This window comes from Gigantopelta aegis, chromosome 6 (genome assembly GCF_016097555.1).
Source record: "Gigantopelta aegis isolate Gae_Host chromosome 6, Gae_host_genome, whole genome shotgun sequence".
NCBI classification, from domain to species: domain Eukaryota; kingdom Metazoa; phylum Mollusca; class Gastropoda; order Neomphalida; family Peltospiridae; genus Gigantopelta; species Gigantopelta aegis.
This window is the reverse complement of record NC_054704.1, coordinates 51490481-51517398: the sequence shown is the minus strand read 5'-3', so window position 1 is coordinate 51517398 and position 26918 is coordinate 51490481. Positions and strand designations below refer to the sequence as shown.

At 37.0% G+C, this 26918-nt stretch overlaps 1 protein-coding gene across 1 annotated transcript in view; it reads left to right on the top strand.

The window, feature by feature from the left end:
* The window catches only part of LOC121375965, a 58302-nt gene extending 31866 nt beyond the window's left edge, over nucleotides 1-26436 (top strand). Inside the window, exons 9-17 of the mRNA XM_041503710.1 lie at nucleotides 858-1059; nucleotides 4898-5043; nucleotides 8300-8456; nucleotides 12386-12538; nucleotides 13904-14059; nucleotides 17978-18059; nucleotides 18785-18854; nucleotides 22677-22781; nucleotides 24622-26436. Coding sequence (XP_041359644.1) covers nucleotides 858-1059; nucleotides 4898-5043; nucleotides 8300-8456; nucleotides 12386-12538; nucleotides 13904-14059; nucleotides 17978-18059; nucleotides 18785-18854; nucleotides 22677-22781; nucleotides 24622-25488 — 1938 coding nt within the window. The 3' untranslated portion in view covers nucleotides 25489-26436. The remainder of the gene's footprint in view (nucleotides 1-857; nucleotides 1060-4897; nucleotides 5044-8299; nucleotides 8457-12385; nucleotides 12539-13903; nucleotides 14060-17977; nucleotides 18060-18784; nucleotides 18855-22676; nucleotides 22782-24621) is intronic.
* The last annotated feature ends 482 nt before the right edge of the window (nucleotides 26437-26918 follow it).

The window sequence follows — 26918 nt, the reverse complement described above, 5'->3', positions numbered from 1 at the left end:
AAAACATATTCAACAGTAATTTCTTTTATATGATATATTTGACAAAAGGCACTTTTTATTTCAGAATTATGAAAAATTAAAAAATACCAACCTGTAAACAGCCTTGTCTGCTTGTTATAGAAATTTTACAGGCATCAAGGTTAATAGACCCGTTTTTATTTTAATGTGGCGAAGCATTGTAATAGTCAGTGTGTCAATGACGTCACTTTGCATCTCCTTACAATAACAAACTGGGTACATGACATTTCCATTTTACGAATGCTAGAAACATTCCAGTGCTAAATTGCTATTGAAATTTTTTTGTTTGAACATTACTAATGCACCTGAATGTGTTTGAAGAAAATCTTGTGATTAAAAACTTGTACCTTTTACGAAATATGGATTTAAAGTGAAATTACGGTAAGATATGTTACATTTATTGTGTATGAAGCCAAAACAAGGGTGCGAAAAGTGACTGTCGTCAACCTTAGACATAGGGAAGCCTTATAGAGAGAGGGTAGTCTAGTGGTAAAGCATTTGCTTGATGCGCAGTCGGTTTGGGATTGATACCCGTCAGTGGGCCCATTGGACTATTTCTTGCTCCAGCCAGTGCACCACGACTGGGACATCAATAGCTGTGGTGTGTGCTATCCTGTCTATGGGATGGTGCATATAAAAGATTCCTTGCTGCTAATCGAAAAGAATAGCCCATGAAGTGGTGACAGCGGGTTTCCTTCCTCAATATCTGTGTGGTCCTTAACCATATGTCCGATGCCATATAACTGTAAATAAAATGTGTTGAGTGCATCATTAAATAAAGTATTTCCTTCCTTCCTTATAGACAGAATTTTGTTTTAAGTTGGTTTTTTTTGTTTCAGGATGATTTTGAGAAAAATGGAGTTATTACTGGCTACCAGATTGAGTACGATGGTCGAGTGGAAGATGTCGCTGGTGATGTTACGATGTATACGGTCTCAATGCTGCTGTGCAATACCTCTCATCCTGTGCAGATATTTGCTCAAACCTCGGCAGGAATCTCAAGAAACTATTCTCAAATATTTATTCCACAAGTTGAAAAAGGTTTGTATCTAGCAAAATGTAAAACACCATGTATCACAGAATCCGTGCTTGTAAAATATACTGAGAGGCATAAATAATGCAATGGGTATTTTGCTGATATTTTCTTATAGAAATGTTATTTCATCTATATTAAGGTTGCAGACAAATGACATATTGGTAACAACTGTAACTGAAAGAAGATATTGTTCAAATTGGGAATTTTTAGAAATAAAATGTGGTTTTAAACAAAAAACACAACTTGGTTTTTTGGCAATAAAACAGCAATTTTTTAACATTACTTACCGTGCAATATTAAAAAAAGGCAGAAAACACAAAAAATGGTTGCTTTTATAGGGAGACGAGAGCAGGCAATGCACATGCAAAACGATTTTCATATGCAATGCTGTGTTGTTGCAAGAAACACCCAAGTTATGCTTTTTACTGAAAACTCATTTTATTCAATTGTTTTCTGATTTGAACAAAATCCTCTTTCATTTACAGTTGTTACCAATATGTCATTTGTCCACATACTCAATATATATGATTTGACAATTCTTATAAGAAAATATTCAGTGAAATACTCATTGTGTTATTTATGCCTCTCAGTATAGTACAGAATTCCAGATTTTTAATCATCAGTACAGTGTTCCCAGGTTTTTCTCTTTTTGTCTAAAATCTTCTGTATTCTCTGTCCAAAACTTATGATATTGTTTGGGGCCATTCAGATATTACGTAATACTCGAGGGGGTGGGTAGGTGTAGGTCCCAGGGCCTCCACGGGTCCAAAATATTGGACTGGAGTACTCGAGACTCAAACTCGACCCAGACCCGAGTACCCGACACTTACACTAGATGATAATGAAAGAAAGAAATGTTTTATTTAACGATGCACTCAACACCTTTTATTTACGGTTATATGGCGTCAGACATATGGTTAAGGACCACACAGATTTTGAGAGGAAACCCGCTGTCGCCACTACATGGGCTACTCTTCCGATTAGCAGCAAGGGATCTTTTATTTGCACTTCCCACAGGCAGGATAGCACAAACCATGGCCTTTGTTGAACCAGTTATGGATCACTGGTCGGTGCAAGTGGTTTACACCTACCCACTGAGCCTTGCAGAGCACTCACTCAGGGTTTGGAGTCGGTATCTGGATTCAAAATCCCATGCTTCGACTGGTATCCGAATCCAGTACCTACCAGCCTGTAGACCGATGGCCTACCACGACGCCACCGAGGCCGTTCTAGATGATAATGAGACTAAGGAATAAAGTAAAATTGCATTATGCATCTTAATTCAAGCGCTGAACATGGTTGTCAGATCATACCATTGTATTGCATTTCACAGATTCGACTTTTGTTTTCCCTTCGTTTCTCATAGCCCTATAATGAAACCGGCGGCAAGCTGCTTGGCATATGGCAAAATGACATAAAAATATATATAATTAAATGAGAGTACTTTTCCTTTACTTTACGGGTACTCGAATCCTTTGAATGGACTCGAGTCTTGCTAGACTCTGCCCGTGTCCGAATACTCGAGTATTCATGGAGACTCTAGTAGGTCCAAACATTATGTAGCATTACAGGAGATGGAGGGGTGTATTTAACATCGTTACATAACACATCTTTGTTATTAGTGAAATTGTTTTTCCTTTCCTTTTTTTTTCATAAATGCTCTGTCATGGGGACAGTGTTAATGTAGGTAGTTATAGCTAGATGTATATATAGAGGAGTTACCAGTCATTATCAAATTTATGTCCCGAGTGAAATAATTTTCAGTTGTCACGAGCTTTAGCGAGTGACAAATGAAAATTATTTCACGAGGGACATAAATTTGATAATAACTGGAACCGAGTTTGTTATTCTATTTATTACCTGAGCTATTTTTTTTCTAAAAACCTTTATTTTCCACGCACATGCACAAAGGCCAACCTGTATAGAAATGATGTAAACCACTAAATACACACTGTTCTGAGAATTACTATAACGTTGTAATTTAATCACGTTCATAGATAATTAAAAAAACACAAGTTCTCTTTATTCTGCTTCAAAATCTATAATGAATTGCATTAAAATGACATTTTGTTATTAATTTAACACCAAAAACAGAGACCCGTAAAGGCAAACTCTTTAAACTACATGACGTCATTTTGGGTTTGTCAAATCGTAATGACGTCATATTTAAGTCATTGGTTTGTAAGCGTCAAATTGTCCAATAGTATTGTTCGTTAAACCAATGCAGAATATTTCTCACTAAGAAAATATGGAAAATATTTTCCCTGTTATGAGTGACCACTGGGGTAATAAATACACGTAAGGTTTGTAAAATATAATCGAGTTGAAATGCTCATCTGTACTTTCCAAAATTGCAAAACAGTACATTAAAATTATATTACACTCATCGCATGACATGTTTGTGAATGGGAGGCAGGTATCTTCCATATTTTGGGGCGTGTATGGTCTAGTGTTATGTTACAGGAGGGAGCGAGGGCATCTAATTTTGACCAAAAAAAATAGCATTACGTAATATTTGAACGGCCCCTTTTGGTTGATACTTCTGATTTTTAGCCTTTGTGCAACTCAAGGGCCAATTTCAGTACCCGATTACCAATATATAAATTTCCAGATTTGTTTTTTTCATAACCCACTTTCATCTCTAATAGTATAGAATTTTATGTGTTAGTTAGAATCACCACTGGTATGTCAAAGACTGTGGTATGTGCTGTCCTGTCAGTGGGGAAGTGAATATATATATATATAAATCATTTGCTACTGTCCTGTAATAGCCCATGTTGTGTTAAGTGTCTTGGGATAATAATACAGTAAAACCTCTCAAAACAGGACCCTCTGTAAACTGGACTTCTCTCAAAACCAGACCCTCTGTAAACCGGACTTCTCTCAAAACCGGACCCTCTGTAAACCGGACTTCTCTCAAAACCGGACATTTTTCGCGGTCCCTTTTTAAATATCTGTACAGAAGAAAACCTCTCTAAACCAAATACCTCTTAAAACCAGACATTTTACTTGGTCCTGAGGGTGTCCAGTATAGAGGAGTTTCACTGTATACACCAAATAGCAATAGTATAAAAATCTTCTGAGGTGTTAATAAACAAATATTATTTTCCTTTTTATGTGGGTTCATAAAACCTCAGTGAATTAAGTTTGGTTTTAAAAAAAAAAAAAAAATCTGAAACGTATTACTGAACAAAGAAAATAAAGATTGGTTTGTTTAACAACACCACTGGAGCACATTGATTAATCAATCATCGGCTATTGGATGTCAAACATTTGATAATTCTGACAGGTACATACATGTACATGTAGTTATCAGAGGAAACTCGCTACACTTTCCCTAATGCAGCAAGGGATCTTTTATATGCACCATCTCACAGACAGGATAGCACATACCACAGCCTTTGATATACCAGTCGTGGTGCACTGGCTGGAATGAGAAATAGCCCAATGGGCCCACTGACGGGGATCGATCTCGAACCAACCGCGCATCAAGTGAGTGCTTTACCACTGGGCTACATCCTACCCGTGTCACTGAACAGTGCTGACTGATACATTGCTGACTGATACAGTGCTGACTGATACAGTGCTGACTGATACAGTTCAATGCATGCAGACCTAAGAAAACGTCTGCGGAAAAACGTTCACAGACCATCTGTTTTAAATGTCCAACAGATTGACAAAGTTGAAACTATTACTCTAACTTTGCAGGTCTGTTGCAGAGCATATTTTACGTTTAGGATTTTATGGAAACTAGGATAGTATTTACATTAGCAAAAATAACTAAGGGTGCAATAAAAAGATATATTTAACCATATGGATAATAATACACATTTTTCTTTTCAGTCCCTCCTATACCAAAGAAGTTAAGAATCGTGATTGATAAAACAAACCAAGACGACGAAGATGTGCATGCTGTGTGGGAGAGAACTTCACCTTCTGTCACGAACTTCACTGTGTACTGGTGCCGTGGCTTGGAAATTCCCTGCAAGGTACATGAATGTATCCTAACCTACTTCCATGCTCTTATTACAAAAAATTAATAAACACGATCTTTGATTTTGTCATATGTGGTCATTTTGACATATAGTTTTAAAGGAAGGAAGGAAGGATATGGTTTATTTAACGACACACTCAACACATTTTATTTACGGTTATATGGCGTCGGACATATGGTTAAGGACCACACAGATATTGATTGAGGAAACCTGCTGTTGCCACTTCATGGGCTACTCTTTTATATGCACCATCCCATAGACAGGATAGCATATACCACAGCCTTTTTATGTACCAGTCGTGGTGCACTGGCTAGAACGAGAAATAGCTCAATGGGCCCACTGACGGGGATCGATCTCAAACCAACCGCGCATCAAGCGAGTGCTTTACCACTGGGCTACGTCTCGCCCCCATATAGTTTTAAAGAGGTAACCCACTATATTAGCAGAATATGCACCATCCCACAGACAGAATAGCACATACCACAGCCTTTGTTATACCAGTCGTAGTGCACTGGATGGAGTGAGAAATAGCCCTATGGATCCACTAGCAGGGATCGATCCCAGACCAACTGTGCATCAGGTAAGCGCTTTACCGCTTGGCTTCGTCCCGTCCCTGTTCACAAAAGAAACCTTGATTAACCATTTCCAAAAAAGTGTAGAAAAAAAACAAAACAATTATTAGTAATTTACATGTGTTTGAAGGTGGGTTTTTTTTTTGCATCATGATGCCTTGTTAAGCGATATCCAAAATAGAAAAATAAACACCAAAAATAAGTATCTGTCATCGGAGAGTGTTAAAAACAACTATGATATGTTTCTGTTTAATTTGTGCTTGGGAAACAAGTAATTTATTTGTAGATGATACATTTTCAAGAGGAATACATGGTTTTGTCTGCTGTATGGGACGATTTTCAATGGAGGTTATAAAATAACCGTTGATCACATTGAAATGAAAAAAGGACTCAAGTCTTTTTATGTGCTGTCCTGTCTGTGAGAAAGTGAATATCTAGCATCCCTTGCTGCTATATTTGGTAGTAGTGGTCCAGATGGTGGCAGAAAGGATTTCCTCTCACCTGTGGTCAAACGCTGCAGTTCATGCTCTATCATGAATGAATGAATGTTTATCAACATCCCAGCACAAAAAAAATACATCGGCTATTAGGCGTAATATTAAATATGACAAAGGCTAGGTTGAATAATGTACCGCAACAGTGTTGGCATTATGAATGTCTTTTTTCTTCTTCTTGGCTGATCTTTTAAAAATTTGGGGGGGGGGGGGAATCTGTAAAGCAAGAAATTAAAAACATGTGGCCTACTTTTTGCTGCTAATTACAAAGAATAGACTTTTTGAGAGAGAGAGAGAGAGAAAGAGAGAGAGAGAGAGAGAGAGAGGGAGAGGGAGAGGGAGTGAGAGAGTGAGAGTGAGAGTGTGTACCTTTTTTTACGTGTTCATATACCACGAAGGTTTCGAACAGACTTTTTGAAAACATCAAGTTTCACCACTTTTAAATGATAATACATTGTATAATGCGTTGCAGTTAGGATCATTCAGTGGCAGTGTGCTCCCTGTAGTGTGGTTGTTCGCAGAATTATTCACCGTTCATGGACTCAAATGTTTTCCCATCCCAACCAATGCCTCACGACTGATATGTCAACGGCTGTGGTATGTACTGTCCTGCCTATGGCAAAGAGCACATTAAAAATGACTTGTTACTTTATTGGTAAAAAGCCTGTGTTGGCAGTAGATTTTACAAACTACAGTGAAACATCTCAAGACTGGACGGGAATTCCCTCAAAACCAGACGTTTTACAGAGTCCCTTTTTAAAAACCAGTACAGAACTTAACCTCTCTAAACCAGATCCCTCTTAAAACCTCACATATTTATTGGTTACCAAGGGTGTCCGGTTTAGAGGGGTTTCAATGTATATTGCTTTCTCCTATTTTATAATAGCCATATAATAATAAAGTCCAGCCTCCGTTATGACTGAATTATTATATTGATATTATTCATCCTTTATTTTTGCATTTGCCTAATAGCCAATGTATTTTTCATTCATTCACTGAATCCACTGTCTTGATCAAATGTCAAAATAGCCATATACTGGACATCAAATAGCCGTAACTTAAAATGTGCTGAGGTGTTGTTAAACAAACATTCCTTTCCTTTCCAATTAGGATTGTCGAGTAATAGGCAGTGTTGAAGCAGCATGTGGGATGCCAATAAAACAAACATTCCTTTCCTTTCCAATTAGGATTGTCGAGTAATAGGCAGTGTTGAAGCAGCATGTGGGATGCCAATAAAACAAACATTCCTTTTCTTTCCAATTAGGATTGTCGAGTAATAGGCAGTGTTGAAGCAGCATGTGGGATGCCAATAAAACAAACATTCCTTTCCTTTCCAATTAGGATTGTCGAGTAATAGGCAGTGTTGAAGCAGCATGTGGGATGCCAATAAAACAAACATTCCTTTCCTTTCCAATTAGGATTGTCGAGTAATAGGCAGTGTTGAAGCAGCATGTGGAATGCCAATAAAACAAACATTCCTTTCCTTTCCAATTAGGATTGTCGAGTAATAGGCAGTGTTGAAGCAGCATGTGGGATGCCAATAAAACAAACATTCCTTTCCTTTCCAATTAGGATTGTCGAGTAATAGGCAGTGTTGAAGCAGCATGTGGGATGCCAATAAAACAAACATTCCTTTTCTTTCCAATTAGGATTGTCGAGTAATAGGCAGTGTTGAAGCAGCATGTGGGATGCCAATAAAACAAACATTCCTTTCCTTTCCAATTAGGATTGTCGAGTAATAGGCAGTGTTGAAGCAGCATGTGGGATGCCAATAAAACAAACATTCCTTTTCTTTCCAATTAGGATTGTCGAGTAATAGGCAGTGTTGAAGCAGCATGTGGGATGCCAATAAAACAAACATTCCTTTCCTTTCCAATTAGGATTGTCGAGTAATAGGCAGTGTTGAAGCAGCATGTGGGATGCCAATAAAACAAACATTCCTTTCCTTTCCAATTAGGATTGTCGAGTAATAGGCAGTGTTGAAGCAGCATGTGGAATGCCAATAAAACAAACATTCCTTTCCTTTCCAATTAGGATTGTCGAGTAATAGGCAGTGTTGAAGCAGCATGTGGGATGCCAATAAAACAAACATTCCTTTCCTTTCCAATTAGGATTGTCGAGTAATAGGCAGTGTTGAAGCAGCATGTGGGATGCCAATAAAACAAACATTCCTTTTCTTTACAGGGCTCCATCAAATGGAAAACCGTTGGAAACGAGACGGAAACTCGGCTTCCCATTAAAGGTTCTGTTGCAGCCGACTACTTGTTTGGGATTTCAGCCGAGATGGGCAACATCAGCAGTGGATATGTCGGGGACTCATGTGTAGTTTATAAATATGGCAGTAAGTTAATCTTTAGACAACGATTAATTTTTAATAAAAACCATGTTGAGTGGGTACAGGTTTATAATTTTTACTGACATATATTCACTTAAATATTTTATAAATACATGAAATAAAGTTCATATATGAATCGGTAAGTATTATTTTCGTGGGTTTTTGTAATTTTTATAATTTTTAGATCAGTTAATGGTGATTAAAATTAGGCAAAAAAAATTAAAAGTCGCATTTACTTACGGGCATTTGTGGCCAGCTGTCTAGTGTTTATGTTCATTATTCCTGATAACAGTAGTTTTTTTTAAAACCCCACATTACGATTCATATTGCAATATTTGGTGATTTTCGTTGTTGGTAAAACGATCAAATTTATTATCAAATTAGCTGTCTCAATCAGCTATCGATCACTGAAAATTACCGCGATGTGCCGCCATTGTTGTCAAGTGAAAATACTTACCGAAAACCGAAAAAATCAAAAGAAAAGCCACCATTTTGAAAAGTGTGTCAACTGACGTGACGTCGGGTGAAATATCTCGCCTGCAGTAGTCGGAAACAGGGCTCACAATGGAAAGATTTTTGGTTTAGCCAATTTTCGGGAATGTAGAATATTTCCTTGAAAATCATTAAAATGTGGTCAATTTGATGATGATGATGATAACTAGTTTAACGCCCATATACCACTAGGGTTTCGAACACGCCCATCCCAAGTCCGACCTCCGGTAAGATCGGTGGCCTGACTCGGGGGGGGGGATTGGGGGGGAAAATGGTCAGAATTTTTAAAATGGCAATTAGTAAAAAAGTTAATAGAATAAATAAAAAAATAAAAAGATTAAAAGCCCAAAATAAAAAGAATTGACTGCTCGGCCGAATATTTATATAATTTGGAGCATTTTAGAAGGACAGTTAATTTGAGGATTATTTTATTAGCCAAAGTCTACATTTTGTAGCCATTTTGTATAAAAATTAGCAATTGGCTAATTTGGCAATGTACAGGGTGATCCCTGCAGAAGGTAAATTAGGTTATATACACATTAGGTTATATACAGCAGCAGTTAAGTGCTCATCACTCAATTTTGTTCAGATTTGTGCTGTTGGGATGGTCAATAAGATGTTCAACAAATTCAAACTTGTCTCAATAAAATACCATCCTTGGAGCAAGCTTTAGCTCAAAGTATTGATTTTCTTGAGACTCGTGTCAGAAAAATAACTACAAAAGGACTCGTGCGAGAAACTGTTAGTCTGAGTTCACTGATGCTGAAACCACTGTATGTCGTATATCAGGGCTCACCCTGGGTCAAAAATGCCTGTAGTCAAAAACATTAGCCCAATGGAATTTTTATTAGCCATAATGAAATTGTTTTAGCCAAAATTCTTTTGCTCAGTACTGTATTGAGTTTTTATATATGAATACATGTAGTTTTATTTTTTTTAAAGTGTCTTTTTGAGCTTATTACATGTATGTATAAACTGGAATAAATTTGAATGACCAAACTGCATTTCCAGTTGATATATTACTTTGATTTTTCGACAGGCCCATTGGCTTAAATCGAGAAATGTAAAACAAATATGGGGGTGGGTGGATATTTATGGAGGGTGTTGTTGTTTTTTTTCCTGGGTTTTTTTTCAAATAAAAATTTGAGAGCTGATACTTTTTTCATATGTGTTTAAAATAGCATTCTTTGTGTTGATTTGAATTTAGAATTGTTTGGGGTTTTGGGGTTGTTTTTTTTTCTTTTTTAAAGTAACCCATCAGTTTCCAACCCCCAACAGTTTCGTAATTTGTGCTATGTTATTGCTGTTGTTGATTTTTGCATCATGTTAAATGCTTGTTGTTCATTTCAGCTTGTAAACTACCTAGTCGAAAACTGTTGACTTCACGTTATTACAACTATCCCATTTATGTCAGCAACATTGTTTTTGATAAAATGATAAGGAAAATGAAAATTATGGTCTATTTAAAATCTAGCTAACTTTTGTGATGTCACCTGACAGTTTGACAAATATAATATTTTATCTAACAAATCTGATGATTGTAAACTAAATTTCATTCAGTGTACGTTTAAAGAAAGAAATGTTTTATTTAATAACGCACTCAACACATTGTATTTCCGGTTATATGGCGTCAAACATATGGTTAAGGACCACACAAATATTGAGAGAGGAAACCTGCTGTCGCCACTTCATGGGCTACTCTTTTTGATTAGCAGCAAGGGATCTTTTATATGCACCATCCCACAGACAGGGTAGTACATACTACAGCCTTTGATATACCAGTCGTGGTGCACTGGCTGGAATGAGAAATAGCCCAATGGGCCCACCGAAGGGGATTGATCCCACACCGACCGCGCATCGAGCGAGCGCTGTACCACTGGACTACGTCTCGCCCCTCAGTGTACATTTAACTGCAATGTTTATTTTCCGCGAGTGCAATCTGCATGTGTGCTCTCGGCCATGGGTGCGAAATTAACAAAGACAGGAGAAATAAACGAAACTGCAGTTCAGTATTCATTGATGCGAACAATTATTGTGTTTTTTTACAAATATACATCAAGATTTACTTGCATGTAATCCTATTGTTTAAGATCTGTAACCATGTCTCTTGACACGTGCGATCGCAGCTGACTGAAGAGCATGACCTATTTTGACACCAACAGCTTGGGATAACCTACTTGTCTTCGGCCCTGAACTAACGTATTGAATATGTATTGAAATTGACACGTTTTGTCGGTCTTTTATTTGGTTCAAAGACTTTACAAATCTTTGTTTTCATACATGTTGAACACATGCCGTTAAAATTAATAACCATGATTATTAAAATAAGCAAATCATTAAGCTGTATTCTGGCACCGGCCACGAAATTGCTTTTATGCTAATTGAATATTATAAGTTGTAGAAGCATCACGAGGGGTACATGCCTTTTTATGTACCCTCTGTGTGTTCTTTTACCCCGAGCCGAAGGCGAGGGGGTAAAAGAGCACACAGAGGGTACATAAAAAGCCATGTACCCCGAGAGATGCTTCTACAACGAATTTATCTTGCCGACATGTTAAAGCATATAGCCAAATAATCAAAATAACGCCAGACAATAATTGTTAACAATTTATTAACGGAGCCGTACCACGCGGATGCGAACGAAACCACTTGCCAGTGACGAAAAATAGTTCCATCGATAAACGAGTTTTTAACTTCAAATGTTTGTAATACGAAATTGTCTGAAACAGATATTAATTTTAAAAAACCACACAAAAAAACCCTTTTTTTTATCAGAAATGTATGTAATAAAAAATAACAAAAAATTTAAAACCCCCAAAACAAACACAAATGTTAATACAATAACACCACGACCGTAATTAGATGGCCGAGTTCAACATTGCAGCTTTTAAAAGTATTGAAATAGTGTATTTTATAGTAAAAATAAAATTAATTATGTATACTTGATTGATTATGAATGTTATTTATAATCTAATTATTGCTTTAGCATTAACTGGGGTAGCTGGAAACTGTTGGAAATTACAGACGGGGTATAAGAGAATTTGGCTCCACCCACAGGGGTATAAAGGATTTGTCCAACGGCAAACAACCAATGAGATTAAAGAATTTTATATGAAGGCGAGATAATAGGTGTTATTATTATTATGTTGGAGGTTTCAAATAGATTATGTAACCGTTTGTTCATATTAGAAGATAGAAAATGGCTTAGCCAAAATTTTAACCACTTGCAAATTTCATTAGCCATTTTTTGTAAAAATTAACCAATGGCTAATTTGGCTACCGACAGCGTGAGCCCTGGTATATACTTCAAGAGGCTTATAAAACAGTGCATCTTGGTGTGTGTGTGAATGGTACCTGTAAAATGAGTTAAAACACAGGGTTATGGGTTATTTAAGAGTGGATCACAGTTTTCTTGTTTAACTATTGAATTCTGTTTGTTCTAGAACCAATGCTGCCTCCAGAAAGTGTGAAAATAGACACGCTGACAAATGGACCACAATTAACTGTGACATGGGAAAGTAGCTGGTGTTTGAAAAAAGAAAAAGTGTTTATAGTGCAATTTGTGGTACATTACTGCGAAGTTCCGAATTGTACAGGTACCCGTATTTATAATTTGTGGCAATACTTTTAGTTTGATTTTCACCTTTTTGCTTAGTTCGGGAAGCCCAGGCTGTAGAGTAAAATATAGTATTAATTTTTTTTTATCTTATTTTAATGAGCACATTTACTAATTAAATAAACAGTTAATGAAATATTTAAATGCAATAGATAGTATTTAAAACTGTATATGTTTTCAGGTTTGTTTTGCATTTTATAAACTTTTAACAATTATGTCCTACTTGTCAACCACCAACAAAATTTAAAAAATTGTGTGAAATGGAATTGAAAAAGTAGTTATTAATAAAATGCTTTATATTTCAATTTTTTTTATTTGCAAGATGTATTACATATTAGTATTTTATTCTACTGTATTTTAGTGATTACAAACTCTTACAATAGTCCATGTATAACTACATGTAACTGCAGTTGAACTAAGTTGATAGATGCAGATAAAATGTCTACAAACTCTTAAGATAATCAGTTAAACACTAATTCCAGTTAAAGTAAAGATGTTAGATGTAGATGCAGATAAAACATCTAATCCACCGTATTTCAATGACTACAGACTGTAAGATAGTCTATTAAACAATTCCAGTTAAAAAGATAGTCCATTAAACACTAATTCCAGTTAAAAAGATAGTCCATTAAACACTAATTCCAGTTAAAGTAAACATGTTAGATGTAGATGCAGATAAAACATCTAATCCACCGTATTTCAATGACTACAGACTGTAAGATAGTCTATTAAACAATTCCAGTTAAAAAGATAGTCCATTAAACACTAATTCCAGTTAAAAAGATAGTCCATTAAACACTAATTCCAGTTAAAGTAAACATGTTAGATGTAGATGCAGATAAAACATCTAATCCACCGTATTTTAATGTCTACAAATTCTAAGATAGTCCATTAAACACTAATTCCAGTTAAAAAGATAGTGCATTAAATACTAATTCCAGTTAAAAAGATAGTCCATTAAACACCAATTCCAGTTAAAAAGATAGTCCATTAAACACTAATTCCAGTTAAAGTAAACATGTTAGATGTAGATGCAGATAAAACATCTAATCCACCATATTTCAATGTCTACAAATTCTAAGATAGTCCATTAAACACTAATTCCAGTTAAAAAGATAGTGCATTAAATACTAATTCCAGTTAAAAAGATAGTCCATTAAACACCAATTCCAGTTAAAAAACATGAGATAGTCCATTAAAACACTAATTCCAGTTCAATGACTAAGATAGTCCGTTAAACACTACTTCCAGTTAAAGTAAACATGTTAGATGTAGATGCAGATAAAACATCTAATCCACTGTATTTCAATGTCTAAGATAGTCCGTTAAACACTACTTCCAATAGAAATGAAGACGGCGACGGTAGATGGAGACAGGACGTCACTGACTCTTTCCAAGCTATCCCTAGGTGTCAACTACAGTGTCCAGGTACAGGCCGTGTCTCAAGCAGGCTCCAGTCCTCTCAGCAAGCCAGTGTTCGGAGTTACACATGAAACAAGCTGTGAGTCATTCATTTCATTCTAAATTTGTATCGCCCTTCTATCCAGGGGTGGGACATAGCCCAGTGGTAAAGCACTCGCCTGATGCACGGTCGGTTTAGGATCAGTCCCCGTCGGTTGGGCTGTTTCTCATTCCAGCCAGTGCACTACGACTGGTATATCAATGGTTGTGGTATGTGCTGTCCTGTCTGTGGGATGGTGCACAGGCGACAGTGGGTTTCCTCTTTCTAAATCTGTATGTTCCGTAACCATATGTCCGACGCCATATAACCGTAAATAAAATGTGTTGAGTGCATCATTAAATAAAAACATTTCCTTCCTTCCTTTGTCTTTGTATCTATTTAAGGACATTGGCCTCGGTGGTGTAGTTCTGTGTTCTGGACGAAGGAGCCGGCACAAGTCGACACCCTTTGCCCATGACAGGCGTGCACTATAACAGCTTTCTCTGAATGTGCAGGTTAAGCCCTGTAACCTGACCTGACCTTGTGGTGTAGTGGTTAAGCCATCGGACTGTAGGTTATGTGCTCATATCCCAGTGCCAGTTGCCACCCAAAGCAAGTTTAACGACTCAGTGGGTTTAAGGCCAAAACATTGATTTCTCTCTTATTAACCAATAACAACTAACCACTGTTTTGGACAGACAATTCACATCATAGCTGAGATGTGTGTCTTAAACACAAATATATATATAAACAAACGACAATTAAGGCCCAACTCTCAAGTGAGCGTGGTGTGTTTTGTGGCTAAGGTGGCCAGGTCAGTGGGTTAATGGTTAGTAAGAGAGAAGTCTGGTGTTAGTGCCCTCACACCTACTTCGGCCCAAGTCGATATTGGGAGGCAAACCCAGTACCTACCGGCCTTGAGTCTAATCACCTAACTACTACACTATCAAGGGCAGTAGTTGTGAGTTGAAATATAACTATATTTGTTTGAAATCACACAATTAGAAACACTTAGCTTAGCTTAGTAACTGGTTTAACGTGTCCATATACCACTAGGGTTTTCGAACACGCCTATCCAGAATCCGGCCTCTGAAACACTGATCACGTTTCGTGAATACTTAACCCGACCTCTGACATCTGACCTGTGACATTTCAGGGCTCGACCTTCGCAGTAGCCCGGAGTGTTTTGGCACTCAGACTACCAAATGTTTTGGCATGTCAAGTCACTCCACAATCAACAAAACATTTAATTCATCGGTGTCTGAAATTCCACCTTTCATGTGCATGCTCTCTGCTGCCAGGAGTCACTGTAACTGTTAATTGATCCCCTAGTGTGGTGGTGGGTGCGCAATATGATTTAGTGAAATAATGCAGTATATTTGCCAATGGTAGGATTTTTTTTTTTTTTTACACAGCAGACTAATACAAATAATTTGATGTAATTCAGTGGACAGATATACAGGGTTCGTACGGGTCATGGAATTTTCATTTGGGTCATAGGTTATCTATTCGTAGTCATTTATGACAATCAACAACACGGCACATGTTTATAACTAACGCCTTGTATGATTAAGACTACATGTACATGTATATGCTGGCAGCTGAAGTCTAAACTAAACCATAACTCAATCCTGGTTTATTTTTTTCTAGGCTATCTATGCAAATTGTCAGATTATTGTTTACAAAATTAATATCTATTATTATATTAAAGAAATGTATAAATTGACAAATGTTTTCAATGTTAAAAATATTAATCTTTCTTACAAATTATTTTCAATTAAATCTCTCTCGTAGAAATCCTTGCTCAAAATGACATCTGCCCCAAGTTCAGCCAGCAAACGTTTCACTAACGTTCGCGAACTATTTGATTGGTTCCCAACGTGGCCACATGGTTTACTGTGAAGCACATAAACCAGTATAGCGGACGACGTTTTTCCATTTGGTCTGGCTGAACGCAGCTCTGATCTTGTCACACAAACACACATGGCTATCCCCTGTTTGGGATAATTGGCTTATGAAGATAGTTACAGCCATTTTAACTTAAGGATTAAAATATGCAATATCGATCTTCAGAATCATATGATTAGCAGACAGTTCTACACATGAAAACCGTATGAAGTGTTTCAATAATATCTTGTGAGCCTTCATTACGCCATTAGGCCTAAAAAAAAACCTACTATTGTGTTTTTCTGGAATCGTACCAAACAAGTTACTTTAGGTAGAATAGGTTGGGTTTTTTGGTGGTTGTTAGAATTTTTTTTTCACTTTGTTAAAAATCACACAAACCAATTATAATATAGAAACTCTCAATTTGTTTAAAATAGGAAAAAGTTTGTTTTATTTAACGACGCCGCTAGAGCACATTGATTTTTTATGTTATCATCGGCTATTGGACGTCAAACATATGGTCATTCTGACACTGTTTTTAGAGGAAACCCGCTGTCGCCACATAGGCTACTCTTTTTACGACAGGCAGCAAGGGATCTTTTATTTGTGCTTCCCACAGGCAGGATAGCACAAACCATGGCCTTTGTTGAACCAGTTATGGATCACTGGTCGGTGCAAGTGGTTTACACCTACCCATTGAGCCTTGCGGAGCACTCACTCAGGGTTTGGAGTCGGTATCTGGATTAAAAATCCCATGCCTCGACTGGGATCCGAACCCAGTACCTACCAGCCTGTAGACCGATGGCCTGCCACGACGCCACTGAGGCTGGTTTTAAAATAGGAAGTAGAAATGCAAAGTCTCTTGTCAGTAGAAAGTAGAAATGTTAACACCAATTTGTTTGAAATCACACAAACAAAGAGCAAGTAAAAAACATGAAGCTGTATATAGAGAATAATACATGAGTGGCCGTTCGATAACATTTATCTCACAACGATTGTTTTAAAATGTAATCTAATGAGCGAAAGCGAGTTTGATACATTTTTAAAAACGAGTTGTGAGATAAATGGTATCTAATGGACACGAATATATTATTCTATTTCTTACATATCCTCAAACACCAATTTTTAAGCAAATTTTAACATATTTTTTTTTTTTTAGTAAAAGATACTTACAACTCTTTGCACTCGTAGCTGACTTACACGTCACAGACACATGATTGTCAGGTTAACTATATGTCACACTGTAATCGATTTGCCTAGTGTTGTTTTTCATTGGATATCGTGTTAAACTAAGAACACTATATTTATCTAAAATCACATTATATTCACTCATCCATCATGCCATCCATTCATCCATCCATCCATCCAAAACACATCCACCCACAAATCCATCCATTTATCTAAAACCCACCCAACCACCCACTAATCCATTCAAAACCCCATCCATTCATCCTTCTCCCTGTTTGCCCATCCAGTTTATTCATCCTTCTCTCTGTTTGCTCATCCAGTTTATTCATCCTTCTCCCTGTTTGCCCATCCATTCATCCTTCTCCCTGTTTGCCCATCCATTCATCCTTCTCCCTGTTTGCCCATCCAGTTTATTCATCCTTCTCCCTGTTTGCTCATCCAGTTTATTCATCCTTCTTCCTGTTTGCCCATCCAGTTTATTCATCCTTCTCCCTGTTTGCCCATCCAGTTTATTCATCCTTCTCCCTGTTTGCTCATCCAGTTTATTCATCCTTCTCCCTGTTTGCCTATCCAGTTTATTCATCCTTCTCCCTGTTTGCCCATCCAGTTTATTTATCCTTCTCCGTTTGCCCATCCAGTTTATTCATCCTTCTCCCTGTTTGCCCATCCAGTTTATTCATCCTTTTCTATGTTTGCCCATCCAGTTTATTCATCCTTTTTTGTCTGCCCATCTGGTTTATTCGTCCTTCTCTATATCTGCCCATCCGGTTTATCCATCCACACCTCCCATACCAACCCACCAATCCACCCACCCGCCCACCCAACAAAAATGATTAACCGAATGTTTTGTTCCATTTTTAGACGTTGTTCTGTAATTAAGCAGTTCTTGTTGTTACTTTTCAGCACGTTTTGACTGGATTCCTGTAATCGGTGCTGTGATAGCTATATTTGTCTTACTGTTCATCATACTGATGTGCTTTAGTGGGTGAGTTATTGATGACACCATCACAACTCTATACTGGTATCAAAACAGTAATAAACCTGTTCTTCGGTTAATTCCAGACAGTTTCTATCCCGAACCAGACCACTGGCTATCCAGAGGCCAGTCCTGGGATGAACATTCCCGAAACCGTAGTGGTATAGGGGCATGTTAAAAAGTTACTCTCTGTCTCACTGTCTCTCTGTCTCTCTCTCTCTGTCTCTCTCTCTCTCTCTCTCTCTCTCTCTGTCTCTCTCTCTCTCTGTCTGTCTCTCTCTCTCTCTCTCTCTCTCTCTCTCTCTCTCTCTCTCTCTCTCTCTCTCTCTCTCTCTCTCTCTCTCTCTCTCTCTCTCTCTCCAGCCAGTGCACCACAGCTGGTATATCAAAGATCATGGTAAGTGCTGTCCTATCTGTTGGATGGTGCATATATTGCTACTGATGGAAAAATGCAGCGGGTTTCCTCACTAAAGACTATATGTCAAAATTACCAAATGTCTGACATCCAATAGCCAATGATTAATAAACCAATGTGCTCTATAGTGGTGTTCTTAAACAAAACAGACTTTAAATGTTTGTTGTCTCAGATGCTCTGTACAAATAGGTGGTTCATACGTAAGGGTACCTGTACCTCGTAGCATAGTGTAACTGTAGTCTTTGTTTAATCATGATTTTTTTTTTTTAATTTTGTATACATAGATACAGGTTTAATAATACACTCTTCTCATTTTCAGGGTGAACAGAAAGAAAATCTGCCACAAACTGCCTATCTCGTATCCCAAGGATCTGCACAAGAATGAAGTAGTAAGTATAATACAGTACAGTACAGTACAGTACAGTACAGTACAGTACAGTACAGTACAGTACTAATCTCTTATCCCAAGGATCTGCACAAGAATGAAGTAGTCAGTACAGTACAGTACAGTACAGTACAGTACAGTACTGTACTGTACTGTACTGTACTGTACTGTACTGTACTGTACTGTACTGTACTGTACTGTACTGTACTTGGCCTCAGTCAATATCAATTTCTTCGGTCCATAAAACATGATATTGCCCTCAATGATGGTCAATAATTGTTTTATTACATAATGTCATCCTTAAGACTCGTACATTCCTGCTTTGTTTATCAGAATTGAAATACGCCAACGCTTATAATTTCATGCAATGCGTTAAAACAGATGGGATTTAGTGACATCACGTAATCCTATGACATTGTATGACACGCAGAGAAATGCGGAAATAAACAGTTGAAACATTACCAAGACAAAAAATCTAATTCGAGACATTATAACTAGCAAGAGTGCTAAAATCATACTAATAGCAAAATAAAATGCAAAATGTGATAAATCTGAACATACATTTACAGTTACTGATTACTTTCAAATGCATTTTTTATTTGTAACGTAAAATCCTGAGAGTGCTGATTCCATCTGCATTTTGATGTATCATGTATGTTTCTAAATCTGCGATATATTCCATACACAATTTGACGATTACTGACCTTGTTTTTGTTGTATTTGTGGAGTTAAACTCGGTATGACTAAAGATGTTTTGTCACAATTTTGTGCTTGTTTACATTAAAATTAGCAGTTGACGTTGCATTACGTTACCTACTCATTTATTGGATAGAATTTTGTCTTTATTTTCATTGGTCAGGGCAATATCACTTTTGATGGACCGGTGAGACTGTCTCAGGGCAATATCACTATTTACGGATGGTCATGTGACTGGTTTTTGACCAATAAGAATACAGATATATTTTCATTATGTAATAATATCTCTTATCCCAAGAATGTGCACAAGAATGAAGTGAGACAATCAATACAGGGCAATATCATTTAAATACAATTAAATTTAAATTAAATACAATTAAATACAATTGACAATGGTTTTAAATTACCAATAAATACAATTAAATACAGATATTAAATTTACATTATGTACATTAATATCTCTTATCCCAAGAAAATGCACAAGAAATACAATTAAATTAAATACAATTAAATACAATAAATTACAATACAATACAATACAATTACAATTAAATTAAATTAAATTAAATACAATAAATTAAATACAATTAAATAAATAATACAATTAAATTAAATACAATTAAATTAAATTAAATACAATTAAATACAATTAAATTAAATTAAATTAAATTAAATTAAATACAATTAAATTAAATTAAATTAAATTAAATTAAATTAAATTAAATTATTATTAAATTATTATTAAATTAAATTAAATTAAATTAAATTAAATTATTATTAAATTATTATTATTATTATTATTATTAAAATTATTATTAAATTAAATTAAATTAAATTAAATTTCCATTACATTCATTACAATATAACGTCATTCCGGTGGTCCAGACATAGCAACAGGAGTTTGTTCAATTCTCGATGAATGTAAAAATTACATCGTCAGGGAACGTCATATCTGATGACATTTTATATGTGCAAGTTGTCTTATTGAACGTTATTGTTTATGGACTAACAATAATTCAAAATAAAGTATGAAGTTTTAGTGTTATTCTTAGCAAGTATGATTCTAATTGAATTAGAAGTATTGTCTGTTATTCATTTTACGTTCATCTGGGTATGAACAAAACAAAATCATCTGCAAACTTATGTGAGAACGACTTCACTGATTCACACAGTTTGCGGATGATTTTTTGTGTTCATAACATGATGAATGTAAATAACAGACAATCCTTAAATAATATAATTACAAACTTTCTGTGATCATACGATTTGTTGGATTTTAATTGGATCAAGTCAACAAAAACCCACCTTGAATGTTATTCTTTGATAAATTGCAGAAAATTACGGAAGAAAGATAATATTAAGAGGAAAGAAACTGAGTTAGATTCTATACTGACATCCAAAAGAAACTTTATATAAATAAAATTTGAATGATGTGATAAATATTATTCATAATAAAAAAGAACCAGTTTAGAAACCACCTTGCAAACACTTTGCATGTATGACGAAGTGCATTGGGACGTTTAGATGTTGATCATCATGATACGTTCATATCTCCACTTTACCATTTGTTGGGTTTCTATAATACAATTTCAAGTCTTGCAAAGTGTTTTATGGACATCAGTATATTCCAACCAGTGTTATTTGTATCATTCCAGCCAGTGCACCATGACTGGTATATCAAAGGCCGTGGTATGTGCTATCCTGTCTGTGTTATGGTACATATAAAAGATCCCTTGCTACTAATGGAAAAATGTAGTGGGTTTCTTCTCTATGACTGTCAAAATGACCATATGTTTGACATCCAATAGCCAATGATTAATAAATCAATGTGCTCTAGTGGTGTCGTTAAACAAAACAAACATTTTGTATTGTTTGTACTTTTAATTTAAATTTGTAGGCATTTGTGGATGCTGTGACATGCCTTTCAACTTTTGTGCATTTCCCCTTTATCAATGGCTCAGATTAAGCAGTGCTAACGAAAAGACATCCAGACCTTTAAAGTGAAAGAAAAAGAAAAAAAGGTGATCACATGACTAAAAACAGATTAACCATAACACAATTTTAAGATTGTAGCCAATAGTTGGCTTTTGAAAAATGTAGACTTGTCCATTGCTAAAGACGGAATGCATTAAGGTTGACGGGTCAGGTTAAGTAATTATGAAAAGAACAAACCCTCAAAGTTTTTTTTTAAATTTTAATATACAGTAAAGTACTCCTATAACTAACTGGAAGGGACCATGATAGTTAGTTTGTTAAAGCAGTAGTTTGTGTTTGCATAAGTTGGTCATTAATATATAGGGAGATAAAACAGAACTTTACGATCAGTTCTTTTCATATAGCAGGGCCGTAGCTAGTGGGGGTAGGGGTGGGGGGCCAAGGGGGTCAGTTGCCCCCCCCCCCCCCCCCCCCCGAAAAAATCCGGAAAGCATTATAGAAACTTAAAGAAAATTCTCTTCTTAACCATTTAAGGAGTTTTAGACTCAGTTGTCCCCCCAAACAAAAACAATCCTAGCTACGGCCCTGTATAGTAGTTCGTTCTAAGCATGTTCATTATAAGTGTACATTACCGTAAGTTGTGTGGGGTATTTTGTTTTTAGGGTGGGGACTTTTGGGTTTGTGTTTTGTTGTTGGTGGGAAGTGGGGTTGGTAATATAGAAAAATATATTTTGAGCGTGGGTGGGGTGGTCGGTGTGTGGTTTTTAATATAAATATTTTTAATTACATTTGCTGTGCAGTGTTAATAGTTAGCCACTTAGTGATACAGCAGAATACTAATTGTTTTATTTCTGAACTGGGGGACAGGGTTTAGCTCAGTGGGTTGAGTGCTTGCTCGAGATGCTTGCATTGCAGGATCAAACCTCAGTGTATCCATTTTGCTGAATTGGATTTTTTCCCCGTTCCAACCAGTGCACCACAACTGGACAAAGGCCATGGTATGTGCTTTCCTGTCTGTGGGGATGTGCATATAAAAGATCCCTTGCTGCATTAGGGAAAATGTAGCGGGTTTCCTCTAATGACTACAAGTCATAATTACCAAATGTTTGACATCCAATAGCTGATGATTAATTAATCAATCAATGTGCTCTAGTGGTGTCGTTAAACAAAACAAATTTCTTCTTCTTTATTTCAGAACTATTCCAATGGACAGGTCTACACATCACAGTCCGAGCCCAACAGTCCCGACCATCTTCTGCCAGCCCAGGACAATAGTAACACAACACAGACAACCATTGTGGTGAGTATATAACACTGGCCTCGGTGGCGCAGTGGTTAAGTCATTGGACTACAGGCTGGTAGGTACAGGGTTCACAGCCTGGTACCGCCTCCAACCTAGAGCGAGTTCTCAAGGACTCAATGGGTAGGTGTAAGGCCACTACACCCTCTTCTTTCTCAGTAGCCACTAACCCACTAACAACTAACCCACTGTCCTAGACAGACAGCCCAGATAGCTGAGGTGTGTGCTCAGGATAGCATGCTTGAACCTTAATTGGTTATAAGCGCGAAAATAAGTTGAAATGAAATGAGTATATAACCTGTGAAGTAAACAAAGAAACAAAAACAATAAACTGATTTAAGGCTCCAGTGTAGTTAAAAGTTTGTTTTCTTTAATGACACCATACGCTAAAGAACATGCATTTATTGTCTCACCTTTACGAAGTATTTCATTTTTCATTTCATTACAAATTATTTATGTGCTTATATCCAATTAAGGTTCAAGCACGCTGTCCTGGACACCGACCTTAGCTATCTGGGCTGTCTGTTCAGGACAGTGGGTTAGTTGTTAGTTGGTTAGTGGTTAGTGAGAGAGAAGAGGGTGTAGTGGTCTTACACCTACCCACCGAGTCCTTAAAACTCGCTCTGGGTGGGAGCCGGTACCAGGCTGCGAACCCTGTACCCTACCAGCCTTGTGTCCGATGGCTTAACCACGACACCACCGAGGCCGGTTTTACGAAGTAAAAAGCAAGATGTACATGTACGTATTACTTTTCCGAAGGTGGTTACAGTGTCAACTTTTGCATTAAAATTTAACATTCAAGTTTCACAAGATCAGTTTCTCACAAACTGTAAATCCTAGGTCAGTGAAATTTGGTTGTATATATCTGCACCTGTTCATCACAGTGCACTGAAAACGTTTATGATAGGTAACATATTTAAATCTGCTGAATTCTTGTGATCATGCATTGACTATTGGATGTCAAATATTTGGACATTGTTATATGTAGTCAGAGGAAACCTGCTACATTTGTTTTATTATCAGCAAGGGATCTTTTGTATGCTCTTTACCATAGGCAAGATAGCACTTTTACGGCCTTTGATATACAAATGTACCAGTAGTGGCACATTGATTGGGATGGGTGGGAGGACAATCAGAGATGGGTCCAACAAGGGAATTTTACCAAAGCACCTTGGATGAGTGATCTACGGACCGAGCTAGATCCCACCCCACTCGAACTGGGGTTTTTTATGCATCCCAGTCCATGGTGCGATTTTGAGGAGAGTCTGGGAGCCTGAGGCTTAAAAAAAATCAAATAGGACTCTCTAGTTTGCCTAGCATATGAGTCCGTATGGCTTGTAAAAATTATTTGTACAAATTACATTGATTCTTCGAAATGACACAGTCAACATATATCTCAAAATCCTAGAAAACCACAGTCTTGAACAGTGATCTTTTCCATGGTTTCATGCAAAAATATTTAGTGTATCTTCTGTTCTACTGGAGACACATGGTAGAGCTCGCCGGGTTGGTGGTGGGCGCTCAAGATTTGCAAACAGGGAGTCCTTGTGATACTTAAATGTTTTAAACCAAAATTGCATACTGCAGTCAGTGCTCTCCCATCTGTGGACAAGTGCATATAAAACATCCATTACTGCAGGTTTCCTCTCATAACTGCATCAGAATTACCAAATGTTTGACATTCAATAGATGATGATTAATAAATCAATGTATATTAGTATAAATTATTTTATTTCCCCATAGACATTATCATGTATTAATGTAATGCAAAATACATTTGGTCAGTTTGGTAGCTACAGACCTAAAGAACTTGTTTTGTTTTTTTTAAATAAAATTCCAGGAGATTGTGAAGGACAGTGGAAGAGGCAGTCTCCCTTCGTCACAGCGTGAGAACGGCCACCTTGTACCTGACAATGATGAAATCCTGTATGTTGATCTCAACACTGGTGATGCTTTCCTTAAAGAACCAAATTTACCGAGAGACTCACCAAACGGTGGACAGAGGGTCCCACAAAGAATCTCTCAACAACCACCGAACAACAACTCGCTATCAGACTACGTAACAGTGGGACCAGATAACGTGGCACTGGAATTCACGTCTGCTAGAAAAGAAGGAAATGATGCAATACAAAATTCAGGATACGTAGCCAATCCACAGAACCTGGCTAATGCAGATACACAGAGTTCGGGTAACGCAGATCTGTATTTGGATTCACCAGATGTTGTGCAAGGCATCCCTTCACCAAGACCATGCGTCAGTTGTACAGCTGCTGACGTGAAGTCATCAGTGGCGTCTGCCCGGCCATCATCAGTGTTGGAGGGTGGTCAAGGTTACTGCGAAGTGTCCTTTTCTTCAGATGCCGTTCCAAAGAGTGGGAGTGAAAACTGGAGTGAAAACCGTCCACTGTCCATCTCCGGCAGCGCTGTGGCGGGTCCGGGTGACAGGAGTAAGAAACCAGTGGAGGGGTCTACGTCGTTGCCCACTGGTCATCCCAACTCATTTGCATTGTTAGACCTTGGACCTCATGCAACTGAAGAAGGTCATAATAGACGTGAACTTCGATCTCAAGCTACAGGGGAAGTCTCTGAAAAACCCGACTCAAGTCACCGAGGTAGCGAAGAAGATCTCCAGACACATTCACCACAAGTTTCAGATTATGTCATGGCAGCAGATGATCCTTCTGTTATGCTGGATTCTAAGTTATAATGATCATCCAGAAGAAGAAAAACAAATGTGACCAGCGCACATATTTTCGAAGCTATCTTAGAGCTATGAAATCGAAAAACCATCATAAGCTATGATGTCACTATAGCGTGTGCTGTAGTGACGTCATAGTCTTAAGATGTTTTTTTACGATTTCGTAGCACTAAGATTGCTTCGAAAATATGGGGCCCATGCTAGTCTCAAGTCTTTAAGAAAGTCTTACCCATAGAAATTGCATTTAGTTAAGTCTAGAGACTTTGATAAAGATCTGAGTCTGGACTTGTGAAAGTGTTACAAGTATGGACTCTGGTCTCATTATCATCACAGCAGTAGTTTTTGTCTTTATTTTATAGTCAAACACGATTGAGTAGCTGTCCCTATTGAAGAGACTGTCCGACTGTCCCTATTGAAGAGACTGTCCGACTGTCCCTATTGTAGAGACTGTCCCTATTGTAGAGACTGTCCCTATTGAAGAGACTGTCCCTATTGTAGAGACTGTCCCTATTGAAGAGACTGTCCCTATTGAAGAGACTGTCCCTATTGTAGAGACTGTCCCTTTTGTAGAGAATGTCCCTATTGAAGAGACTGTCCCTATTGTAGAGACTGTCCCTATTGTAGAGACTGTCCCTATTGAAGAGACTGTCCTGAGTTTGTTGCCATTGTAAGATATTTCCGACTAATATTAATAGAGCTTTGTAATGACTGAAATAACATTATGTTAAATACAAATACTTGTTTTGATTGATTATCAGAGTCTTAATTATTCAATGTGTCTTTTATCGACATAATGTTTGTAAGTGGTTCGCACTGGATTTTGTCTCCCAATAATTTTATACGTATGATAAAAAGATATATTAGGAATTCTGAAGTTTTACCTAGTGCAAATATTAGGAAGATCAGAATATAATATAAAACACTGATATTTTATGCAGATAAATATATTTAATATGTAATTATAGTCGTTAAAAAGATGGGGAGTTTCAGGCCCGTAGGAACCGGGGGCCTGGGGCAGGGCATATGCTCCCCTCTTGTGAGCCTTTTTTTTTCTTTCTTTTTTTTATCACATTAATGTTTGCCATTGTAACCAAAATCTGATATAGAGTTTGTACCTGATCCGTCAGTGCCCCCCCCCCCCCCCTTACCTTACTCCCAAAATCGTACCTATGGGCCCGAGTTTGCAAGTTCTTAACAAAAGTAAACTCAAGACAGTCCCTTTAAATGGTCCCTTAACGGGCCCCATTTTATTTTATGTTATCACATGGAAAGGTGCTTAATAATGTTTCAAAGTACTGAATTAATTTGTTCATTTTTTTTATTTTTTTTATCATTATTTGTTTTTTACTTACTTTTATCATTGCTCAGTGTACATATGCATGGCATTTTCAAGTGTCATTTGAGTTCAAATCTAACTAAGATTCACTTTTTTATTGGAA